Source organism: Oncorhynchus keta, chromosome 31 (genome assembly GCF_023373465.1).
Source record: "Oncorhynchus keta strain PuntledgeMale-10-30-2019 chromosome 31, Oket_V2, whole genome shotgun sequence".
Lineage (NCBI taxonomy): Eukaryota > Metazoa > Chordata > Actinopteri > Salmoniformes > Salmonidae > Oncorhynchus > Oncorhynchus keta.
The window spans coordinates 1681830-1694501 of record NC_068451.1 but is presented as its reverse complement, the minus strand read 5'-3'; the positions used below and the strand labels follow the sequence as shown (position 1 = coordinate 1694501).

The 12672-nt window shown below is 45.2% G+C and overlaps 1 protein-coding gene across 6 annotated transcripts in view; it reads right to left on the bottom strand.

Moving 5' to 3' along the window:
• Positions 1 to 12672, bottom strand: part of LOC118364187 (neuroendocrine convertase 1-like) — a 153715-nt gene that overhangs the window by 121400 nt on the left and 19643 nt on the right. For 5 of the 6 annotated variants that reach the window (XM_052489300.1, XM_052489298.1, XM_052489302.1 and 2 more), the window contains one exon: positions 5965 to 6031. The exons of the other annotated variant lie outside the window; for it this stretch is intronic. In XM_052489300.1, coding sequence (XP_052345260.1) covers positions 5965 to 6031 — 67 coding nt within the window. The remainder of the gene's footprint in view (positions 1 to 5964; positions 6032 to 12672) is intronic. 6 annotated transcript variants of the gene reach the window in all.

Below are 12672 nucleotides of genomic sequence, written 5' to 3'. Positions count from 1 at the left end.
AAGTACTACCTTACAGAAGAGGATTTTCTAGGTCCAGTGCATACGGACTGTTGAAGAAGACAATGTTGGGACAACATTTATTTTGTCGGGGAGAGTGTGACAGGTGAAAGGAAATATTCATAGCCTGTTATACATTAAAAAGTATTAGTAAGTTCATAGTATGTGAGGATCTTAAAACATCTAAGGTTAAAAAGATGCATTCAGTATTAGTTGATAGAGATTGATAACATTCATATAATTGTGTTAAAGCTAAAATCTGTCAAAGGGTACGAATTGTGAGAGTAATGTGTAAACGTTATATTGATTACTTTATTTTGTGGTGCCTAAAAGTGTTAATCTGTGATCTACGAAATGCTCTTAATCTATGAGCCGGAGATCGATTGCTCTGGTCTCCACCAATATTCCTGGGGAAAATGGCGGTCTTTTCTCATTGAACTAAAAGTTTAATTGAGAATACAACACCGTATCACTCTCGTGATTATTTCTCCCCTGTTTTCAGGTACTTTATTGATGATAAAAATTGTAATTTAAATGTTATAACTCGCTTACTCTCTCTCTCTCTCTCTCTCTCTCTCTCTCTCTCTCTCTCTCTCTCTCTCTCAGAGAACACAAAGTGAGCCATTGTAATGCAAACCCAAGTTCAAAACAAAAGATGACCACCTGAAGCTGACATTTTCCAAATCACAATGAAGTGTGGCCAGATGGAGAGAGAACAGGAGAGGCTGAAAGAGAGATTGAGAGATGAATGGAGAAAGAGATGAGGAGACAGCTATGATAAACAAACTGGTTGAAAGAATATGCGTGTTAATGAGGCAGCAAGAGAGTGGGAGAGAGAGAGATGATAAACAGGGGGGAGAGAGAAGAAGACAGAGAGAGAGACAGAGGACAGAGATGGAAAGAGAGAGAAACAGAAGGTAAGCAGGAATGAGCATGAGTGAGGGAGAGAGAGAGCAAGAGAGAGTAAAGGAGAGAGAGAGAGAAAGGGAGAGTGAGAGACAGAGGGCGAGCAGGAACGAGTGTGAGTGAGGGCGGGTGATGGCAGCCAGCTGCAGCCGTGCGATACGGGCAGAGCAGACACTGGGAACTGTGCAGATATCACGGCTGACATTTCGGGCTCGGCTACCCCCCACGGCCCCCTGGGATGCGGGAGCCAGAGCCAGTGTGCCCCTGTCAATCACCCCGCTCCCTGTCACTCTTCCGGCTGTCTGTCTGTCTCTCTGTCTGCCCCAGCCCATTATGGCGAAGCGGAGTGGGGTCGCACACCACCACCACCATTGCCACCCCACGCCTGGACGCACGCCACTGATCCCTATCTCCTCCTCTCTCCTCTCCCCTTTCCATCCTTTCCCTCACTGACAGCCTGACCATAGAGACAGGAGAAGGGAGGGGGAGAAAGAGAGACAAGGAGGAGGTTGACGGACAAAGAGACAGGGGGGAGAGAAGGGGGGAAACACAGAGAGGGGGATGAGGCTGTGATAGGAAGAAAGAAAGGTGGAGAATGAAGAGAGGGAGGATGGACCGGAGTGAGAAACAAATCGGAGATTGATTGGGGCTGAATGTGAGAGGCAAATGGACGGAACAAAGGTTAGAGGATATGACAGAGGAGAGAGAAAGGGGGAACGATGGACAGCAGAAAGAAGAGGCCACAGTGGAAGACAGGGGAGGGTCAAGGAAGACTCATACCCCCTCTCCCCTTCTTCCCTGCACCTCTTGTCCCCTGGACTCCCTCTCCCACTCCCTCCCTACCCTCTCCTCCAAGAATCTCTCCTCCCTCCATCTCTCCCTCTGCCGGGGCCCTATGCGCTGCTCACTCTATTGTGTCAGCCTTCAGAAGCTCTCAGTTTGAGTGGCAGGCCGTCACAGATCAGCTCCCTGCTAAAGCGGCCTGGCAGGCCGGGGTGACGGGCCAGGAAGGGATCTAAGTGGGTTTATCAGCGCTTCTTAACGCCTCTCCAGCTCCCTGACACAAAAGAGAGGGGGTATTAAACATCTAAAGCAAACCAAAAAGCGTGAAAGCTCCTTATAGGGCCGTGGGATTGCGGATGTGACTGGAGTCTTAAAAAACACACACACACAACACCGACAGAGAGAGGTTGGAGAGAAAGAGAGAAAAAATAAATCTAATGTTTTCCATCCTTGGGAGGAGGATAGGAGCACTGAGAAGGGGAGGGGCGGGAGGGGAGGAGAGAAGGTATTGTGGGGTATCGTTAGAATCAGAAGCAAAATCAAACCTCCACACAACAATGAGGTTGAAACGGGGGGGTCATCAAAGAGAAACACTGTAGACACAGAGCACCATCCTTATAGTGTGTACTATTTTTGTTATTTACAGTGTTTACATGAGTCGGCTGTACTTGAGTGCACACAGTGTTGTATTCTGTGTATGTATGTATAAATGAATGAATATTGAAGCCACAGTGTGTAATGTTTCTGTAATTTAATAACGATATATTCCATTTTTATTACATGATATAACTTCATGAGATTAGTAAAAAAAAAAAATGTAAACGTATCTTTACCACATAAAAAAGCAACAAAAAATATTTTTGTTTTACTTTCGTTGTGACGGGTAAACAAATGATTTATAGCTTCATGTTTTTTGCATTTGCATTTGCTCTATTGTTGACATCTTTGTTGGTGTCCCATTCTTTCAGGTTTTGCACCAATTAAGTGTGAATTAGTGTATTCTGCCATAAGGTGTGTGCCTATGTGTGCCTATGTGTGTGTGTGTGTGTGTGTGTGTTCTACACTGGGGGGATGTGAATGTGTGTGTGTGTGTGTGTGTGTGTGCCTATGTGTGTGTGCCTATGTGTGTGTGTGTGTTTTTATTCCGCACTAGCAGTGACGTGTGTGTAGGTCAGAAGCAGGTGGGGGTCTGTGTCTGAGACGCTCTGTAAAAGGTCACTGTGGAGTTCAGTCTCTGAGAATCAGTGTGTGTGTGTGTTCCCCCAGGGAGCGTGATTCAGGTGAGATGGCTGAGATAGGTGAATCAAGAGTGTGTGCCATAGAGCTGGAAGAGGAGAGAGAGAGAGAGAGAGAGAGAGAGAGAGAGAGAGAGAGAGAGAGAGAGAGAGAGAGAGAGAGAGAGAGAGAGAGGAGAGAGAGAGAAAAAGAGAGATAGAGGGAGAGAGAGAGGGAGAGTCTGATCTCATTCTGTTTTACGTCACACAGACATGCCCTCTGAAGACTGGGAAATGATATTACTGTCAGAGCGTGGAACTCTGCAGTCTGAAGCCTAGCAGCTACACTCAGCACAGCAGAATCAGTCAGTCTGTGTGTGTGCGCGTGTGTGTGTGTGTGGTGTGTGCAGGTGCGAGTGTGTGCTGTTCATGCACGTGTGTGCGTATGTTGAGGCCTTATCTGCGTGTCGTCTCAGACCTTGAAGATCTCTGTGATGAGCTGCTTTCCAGAGGCTTGGTAAACATGTAATTAGCAGTGTAATTAGCACAATGGCTAATTGTTGCTTTGCTCGGGCTGCATGGGTCGGGATTACATGGTGACAAACCCACACTCCCTCGTGGGGACCACAACAGACCATTCCTCCACCATGCCCCTCTTTCTCTCTCTGAGAGAGATAATGTCTGTTTGCAATCTTCCCACATTACCTCACGTCACATCCACAAGCTCACTGATCTCTATGCCATCCGGATGTTATAGTATAACTTACTATACATTTCTTGTGTCTCAGTTTATCGCCTTAAATGTGTCTGCAACTCAGTAGCTGCCATAGCACACATGAAATAAGACTCAACTCAAAACTCAATATGGTCTACATTGGGATCATAGGCTGGGACTGCTTCTGCATTTCATAAAGGTCTGTTGTCGGCACACCAAGACTGACAACAAGACTAGACTAACCACCAATCCTATCAAATAAAGATGTAAGCCCCATAGAGTTATCTCACGTACATTATACTGGTAGACAGATCCACTGCTATCAACTGAGCTGAAAACAAGTCAGAGAAAAGCTGAGGCTCAGGGGTTTGCAGAGCAGAGCAGCAGGCCTTGGCTACAGCCCAGGTAGCACACTAATTGTATTTGTCACACACACACACACACACACACACACACACACACACACACACACACACACACACACACACACACACACACACACACACACACACACACACACACACACACACACACACACACACACACACACACACACATGCGCGCGCGCGCGCACACTTACACAAATAAAAGTCTCTCATAACCCTATTACAATATTGACTGTTTTAAACCCCCCAAAAATCAATTAAGCAGATTATATTAGTCTGGAACATAGGAGTTCTAGGTCTCACACTCCTAAACATAGGAATTCACTAATCATGTTATAGAGAGTGATGTCAGAGCTGTAGTTCCACTCTAAACTACATCCTCAACAGGCGGGTTAAACAGCAAACACCAACCAATGGGAATGGAGAGGAGAATGTAAATGTAATGCAAATACAACATACCTGTATAATGAGGGTTATAGCAAGGAAACTGCCATGGTTGCACAATGTAAATACGCAATATTTGTGTAATATTTCATGATTACAAAACATTATTTGCGCCATCCATTACGTTTGAGACTCATTATCAAATATGCAATATTGTCAGAGTGTGAATTCATTTTCACCTAAAGTTAAGATGCTAGAAAAGTAATTAAACTTACAATTTAATGAAATCATGAAGCATACATGGAGTCACTAGAGATTGTGCATAAATTACTTCAATTAATCACACGGAGTCTGATTCAGATGGTAAAAGTTAGAGGATCTTCTCTCTGCTGTAGGGGGTATTGTGTGTGTGTGTGTTGTGCGTCTAGGTGTATGTCTGTTTGTGCGAGCGTGTGTGTGTGTGTTGTGCGTCTAGGTGTATGTCTGTTTGTGCGAGCGTGTGTGTGTGTGTGTGTTGTACGTATAGGTGTATGTCTGTTTGTGCGAGCGTGTGTGTGTGTGTGTTGTGCATCTAGGTGTATGTCTGTTTGTGCGAGCGTGTGTGTGTGTGCTTGCACGCGTCCGTGTGCATGTGTGTGAGGGGTCAGGACAGTGAATGAAGGGTGTGATCGGGGTGCAGGGTTTGGTAAAGGGCCAGGTCTACAGGGGAGAAAGAGAGAGGGGACCTTAGAGAGAGGACACAGGATGTGCCACAGCCCCTCTCTCCCCTCCAGTCGCCCCATGCTGTCATGGGATGTCGCCGTGGGTGACAGTTGCCCTAGCAACGCCTCGGTGCGAGGAGGCTGCATGCGAGGAGGGTTATGCAGAGCGGGGATGGGGTGATAGAGGTGGTACAAAAGGGTTGGGATGGGGGGGGGCGGGCGGGGTGCTAGGGGGGGTCCATACCAAAGAGGTAAACATCAACACACACTCTCTCTCTTTTCTCATCAACACTAGGCTTGATTAAAGCGGCAACGCAAAACCAAATGAGTCCACATTTGCATATACATGCTGCGTAAAATTAAAACTCATACGTTGGTGTGAATTTGCTTCGAACAGGGCCGTGGTAAATGTATACAATAGCCACATCGGAATAAAATGGAATAGTCTCTCTTTCACATCAGTTTCCTACAGACAGCTTACACTCAAACATGTCACCACATAACATATAACCCCACCATAATGTATGCATATCATATCAACTCAAATTAAGCCCTTCTTACATCAGCTGATATCTCAAAGAGCTGTACAGAAACCCAGTCTAAAACCCCAAACAGCAAGCAATGCAGGTGTAGAAGCACGGTGGCTGGGGAAAAACTCCCTAGAAAGGCTTGGAAATACATATACAGTACGGATACAACACAGGTGGTGTTATGTGTCTCTCTGTGCTCATAGCAGATGGAATAGGTAATAGCTTCTCCTAAACACTGATATGGGGTCAGCTATTTTATCATCCCCCTGATGGTTAGGATTAGGGATATGGTTATCTGACCCTAGATCAGTGGTTAAATATTCTACCTGAAGTGCAGTAGACACTCACCCCTGCTCTCTCTGCCAGGGCTCCCCCTGCTGTCTCTCAGGGTGAAGTGGCCCTCCAGGTGGCCTATCTGTTTGGGTGGAGCACAGACATGTTACTGACACACACACACACACACACACACACACACAAACAAAAACAAACACACACGCTACGCTAGCACACGGCTATAGTATCGCTCCATTCATGTCCTGTGACGTTTACGACCTCTTTCCCCAAGTTGGGGTTACGTACGTAGAGGGGTAGAGAGGTTTATGATTCGATTCCACCTGAGCTAAGTGTAGAAACGAGAGCATATCATGAAGATACCCTTTCACTACCCATGTGACCCCTTCCACAACACAATTTCAACAGTTACCCTGACCATCTGTCTCTGTAAGAGGTGGTGGTGCTAAAATCCAATAGCCCACATTTCATCTGGCCAAATCTCAGGCTTTTCATTTCCAATCCTTATGAACTTAAACCTTTTGACTCGCCTGGGAGACCTAACTAAGTGAAATCTACTTTGTGGCAATTGTGTGCCTTGTACGAGAGGGGTTTGTGTATGTGGACTGTGTGTGTGTGTGTGTCTCTTGCTGATTCTATCTTCCTTCAGTTTCATTCTCTCCTATTCTCTGTCCCCAAGGTACATCAGGCCCGAGACTGCCGAGTAAATTGTCCCAAATTGAGTTCCTTTTCCTTGGCAGATACAGGCTACATCCCCACCGTTTAGAGAGAGAGGGAGAGGAAGATGGAGAGAGAGAGAAACAATATCACAGCACACGCTTAACAATTTCCTCTAATTTCTCCTTCTCTCCCCATCCCTTTTTCTTCAACATTTTTCTCCCCTCCCTGATTTCCCTATTGCCTCTCTTTTTCTTCCCCCACACTATTCTTATCCTCCTCTCTCTATATATCACTCCCCTACGTGCTCTCTTTATCTCCCACACCATGTATCATCTCAGCCTTCCCTCCCTCTGCTTTCTTTTCCCTCTTCAGTCAGAGTTCTCCACTCCCTGTTCTCTCTCCTCCTCCTCCCTCCCAGGCTGGCTGTACTCAGTGACACACTACCCATCAGTGCAGACTCCCCGGGCAGCAGAGTCCCGCTCTGACAATAATCACACGGTAAGTTTATAATGCTGGCCGTTCTGAGCCCAGCTGAGCTGTGCTGAGCGCATGCGACTCCCCTGGCTCCTGCACACTACATTAGACTCAGTGGGAGGCAGGCTGGAAACAGGGATGGAGCTGACTGGGGCTGGCGAGTGAACTGAGACTATAGGATGGGGATGGGGATGACTAGGGCTGGGGATAAGACACAGGGATAGGGATCAATGGGGATGGGGATAGGGATAGATATAGATGGGGCTGGGTATGACTGGGGCTGGTGATAGGGTATAGAGCTGGGGTTCTGACTGGTGGTGGTGCTGTACTCGAACACACGCCACGGAAGCCAACCTACATTACACAAAATGACTGCATCCATCTACCAATGACACCCACCAAAACATCCCTACCCAATCCCGCCAAAGCAAACACAGCCACCCTGCCAGGGCAGGTTCAGAGGAGAACAATATGAGGACAATCAGAGTTAGAGTTGGTATGGATCTTCCCCCTGCTAATGAAGGCACTTTGAAAAGGTAATCTAATTCACCACCAGCAATTAAAGCGGGGAGAGACTTGTCACTATCAATTATTCGCTCCTTCACTCATTTCCTCCAGTGTGGAAGTATAAGGCCTGTCTGCCTTACACGCACACACGCACACACACACGCACACACACACACACACACACACACACACACGCACACACACACACACACACACACACACACACACACACACACACACACACACACACACACACACACACACACACACACAGGCCAATGAGAGAGAACACTAATCATATCGCAGACGGGAGCAGACAGAACCTCTGTCCCTACAACCCTCGCTATGTGTTAACACGTCAACTTATCTCATAACCCATCAGCCAATGTATCAGTCCAGCTTCAGGTTGTGTTTAGTATGGAGTCATCAAAATAATGTGTTGTCTCGAAAGCTCGATACTGAGTGGAATAAAGCAGTACAGAATAGAAGTGGTCTTGGCCTTGAGTGCATGGGTCCTTGATGTTGGTGTACCGTATATTAATAAAACATGAGCTGAATCCTAACATTCTCACAGCCAAGGACTGACCTCAGCCATCCAACCAACCTCTCAGCCTTCACCCTCTGATCCTCGTTTACAGAGGATGCAGTTAATGCTGCGTGTCGAGCACTTCCCCTCTCTCCCCTAGACGTGACCTATGAAAGAAGCACCTATTTCTGCCAGTCCCTCTTTAAGAGAGAAAGGAAAGAAATATGACGGAAAACATGTTGCTTTTTTTTAAACCGGAAAAAAAATCTAATTGGCTTTTAATTTATGGAGGTGACCTTTTGCAATAAGGGCCACCGGGGGGATACTCATATTGCATAATGGGCAGAAAAGGGTATCCTTAATTGAATGTGTGTGTGTCCGTGCGTGTGCGCGTGTGCACAACGGCGTGTCTGCTTTGTGTTTATCTATGTAGAGTTTAGGTGTTGAAACCGTCCTCAAGATATGCTTCTATGGGGCGGCAGGGTAGCCTAGTGCTTAGAGCGTTGGGATAGTAACCAAAAGGTTGCAAGTTCAAATCCCCTAGCTCACAAGGTACAAATCATTTTGCCCCTGAATAAGGCAGTTAACCCACTGTTCCTGTCATTGAAAATAAGAATTTCTTCTTTAACTGACTTAGTTAAATAAAAGTAATTTAAAAAATGGGATTAAATAAAAGAAGACACCATGTCAGATAAAGAGTTGAAATGTATTTGAGTTTGCATCCAACTTTATGCTTTATATACATCACATGACATATAACAAAATCGTTTGACATAGAAACACCGGATTTTCAGCGGGTTTTTATTCATTATGAAATTATGAAAAATATGAATAACATTCCACCCATGAGGTCACTAGAGGATGATTTGATTATTGGAGTGCAGGAAGGGGCTACAAGTCAATGTCTTTGAGTTAACAGGTCACACACAATACACTGATGCGTAGCAGCCTATCTGTGCCTTTATAGCTATGCCCGCCTCCATTCTCAGGTCTGCGTCCCAAATGGGACCCTATTCCCTATATATTTTGCATTCATTTTGACCAGAGCCATATGGACCCTGATCAAAAGTAGTACAGTATAAAGGGAAGAGGGTTCCATTTAGGACGCATCCTAGGTCTGCCATAGTATGGGTTTGAACAGCTCTCTGACACATCTATCAAAGAAGCCGCATGAGCCGCTCCCACTGACAGCCTCCGACAGACAAACGAAGGGAGGGGACAGCGTGGAAGAAAAACAAAAACAAACAGAGACATCAAGAGTCACTGAGGCGATGTGCAAGAGCCACGTGTGGCGGGCCCACCCTATGGAGAGAGAGACAGCTGGTGTGTATGCTTACTGCTCTACAGGGGTTTAGGCCTGTGGAAGCCAATAGAAGCCATAACTAAGAGATACGACCAGGCGTGTGTGTGCATCTGTGTGTATGTGTCTGTGTGTGTGTGTGATAGAGAGAGAGGGAGAACGAGTGGTGGGGGGGTGTAATGGTGCCATGTTGGACGGGGTATGTGGGGTGAGCAGTGATGTCTTGCTGGCTTCAGGGTTGGTAGAGAAATCTGGGCTATGTAGTTGGACAAAGGTGTTTTAGATGAAAGTCTGCTCTGTTGCTAACACAGAGGGAAGGGTAGTAATGTGGTAGTGGTTCTGAAACCTCTTTACATTGCCCGCTAATCTAGAGTCCTCCTCACACTGCTTATCCACAGATGTGAAACATTCATTCATTTATGCCTGTGGTTGGATGAACAATAAGTGATGAGCAGAGGAAGACAACATTCTACCTTAAACTGACCAATCTGAACAGAGTACCATTAACAGCACTAATACACTGACCAATCAAAAACACAGAATGACCTACATGATTACAGTTTTTCTCAATTGCTAAAACACTAAAACCAATTGGCTGAACAAAGTTCTCAGTTGCCTGGACTCATTTAGCTAATTATGCAGTCTGTTGTCAATACCTTAAACCATTTCACATGGTAAAACACAATTTGCAGATCTCACTTAGACTTTTCAGCAAAATTCTAAACACATTCTCATTCTCAAAACACATTCTGCACTCTAATGCACATGTCATCCATACTGGTAAACACAAGTGGCAACAATGAAATACAAATAGAGAACATGATTTAACCTGTTTCAAATGATGCGACACACCCAATATAAGCCAGTTCAGAGAGCAAACAGGTTGTTGAAGGTGGGAAGGAGAAAGTCTGAGAATGGATACTGTAGTACAGTGCATTGTAGTCTGTATACTGTACAATGGATGAATTGTATGGCCCTGAACACTGTGCTTCCCATTTATTAACAGTACTGACTGCTCAATAGATTTTGACTGGTTGCAGGTTCATATCAACAAAGAACAAGAATTACAGTATCACAGAGACAAAGGAGACGTTTGTGAGATGCAGGGTACAGTACTGTACAAATAGGGGAACAAGGAGGAGGAAGAACAAAAAACAGAATTGCAAAGAGCAAAGCAGAGTAGTAATTTCTGATCAATTTTGAGCTACTATGATAGAACATGTTTTCGTTCATCAAAAGACAATGACGGAAAAAGATGAATATTGTTTTAGATTAAAAATGTACTTCTCCCTGAGAATGGTATGTTTTGAACAATGTGTTTTCTATTTTTCGGTGTATTGTTCACTGACTGCTTGAGAGTGTATATCATTTTGATCACTTTGTTTATGATTTGAGAGCAGTGTTTGATTTTAAACACAGGTAAAAACTGTTTTGAGGCGAATGTTTCATTTTGCGAGAGGAGTCAGAGGTTATGTAAATAGTGCCTGAAGATGAGGTTTTGTGTTTAATGTTTTCAGGAAATGGAGCAAGGTTTCAGAAAGTGTGTTTTAGCAAATTGAGAAAAACTGTAAACAACCTATGAATGAAAATGAGCGTGACATGATTTTTGCACCGCTCATTAAAAAAATAAGGATTTAAAAAAAGCTAGTGTTTGTCTTAGTTTTCAGCACATTTATTTAAGTCTAATTTCTTCCAAATATCACCATTATCTACAGAAGCTATAACAATGCTAAACCCCATACGCTAAAAGGTCTATACAGCAAAATCTCTCATTGCAAGTCTATTTTCACATAGCTTAAGTGCATTGTGTGGGTAAATGTGTTTGTGTTTGTCTCTCATCTCCTCTTTTACCTTTCCTCCTCTGTCCTCTCCTTTCTCCATTTCAATATTGAAGAGAGTTTTATTTAAGGCTGGACTCGGGGGTGCTGAGGCGCTCTCGGTAATTTTCCTACAAAGTGCTTTAATCCATCACACGGCCAACATGTGGCCTTTGCAGCCATACATCATCTCAGCCTAGAGAGAGAGAGGAAGAGAGAGAGAGAGAGAGAGAAAGAGAGAGAAAGAGAAGAGAGAGAGAGAGAGAGAGAGAGAGAGAGAGAGAGAGAGAGAGAGAGAGAGAGAGAGAGGGAGAGGGAGAGGGAGAGGGAGAGGGAGAGGGAGAGGGAGAGAGAGAGAGAGAGAGAGAGAGAGAGAGAGAGAGAGAGAGAGAGAGAGAGAGAGAGAGAGAGAGAGAGAGAGAGAGAGAGAGAGAGAAAGAAAGAGAGAGAGAGAGGGAGAGAGAGAGAGAGAGAGAGAGAGAGAGAGGGAGAGAGAGCACCCAACATAATTTCTGCTCTCTTCCTCCTCGTCCTCCATTTCTTCCTGGCATTCCCACCTGGAAGGGGGAAACATCTCCATCTTCCAGAGTCAGAGACTACTCTTTGCCTCTTCTCTTTGCCCTCGCTACATATTTGTCGCCAAACCCACTGGCTCCAGGTCATCTATAAGTCTCTGCAAGGTAAAGCTCTGCCTTACCTCAGCTCACTCGTCACCATACCAACATCCACCCGTAGCACGCATTCCAGCAGGTATATCTCACTGGTCATCCCCAAAGCCAACACCTACTTTGGCCGCCTTTCCTTCCAGTTCTCTGCTGCCAATGACTGGAACGAATTGCAAAAATCACTGAAGTTGGATACTTATATCTCCCTCACCAACTTTAATCTATTTGAGCAGCTTACCGATCGCTGCAGCTGTACACAGCCCATCTGTAAATAGCCCATCCAACTACTAACTCATCCCCATATTGTTTTTATTTACTTTTTCTCTCTTTTGCACACCAGTATTTCTACTTGCATATCATGGTCTGCACATCATCATCTGCACATCAAATCAAATCAAATCAAATTTATTTATATAGCCCTTCGTACATCAGCTGATATCTCAAAGTGCTGTACAGAAACCCAGCCTAAAACCCCAAACAGCAAACAATGCAGGTGTAAAAGCACGGTGGCTAGGAAAAACTCCCTAGAAAGGCCAAAACCTAGGAAGAAACCTAGAGAGGAACCGGGCTATGTGGGGTGGCCAGTCCTCTTCTGGCTGTGCCGGGTAGAGATTATAACAGAACATGACCAAGATGTTCAAATGTTCATAAATGACCAGCATGGTCGAATAATAATAAGGCAGAACAGTTGAAACTGGAGCAGCAGCACAGTCAGGTGGACTGGGGACAGCAAGGAGCCTTCATGTCAGGTAGTCCTGGGGCACGGTCCTAGGGCTCAGGTCAGTTGAAACTGGAGCAGGAGCATGGCCAGGTGGA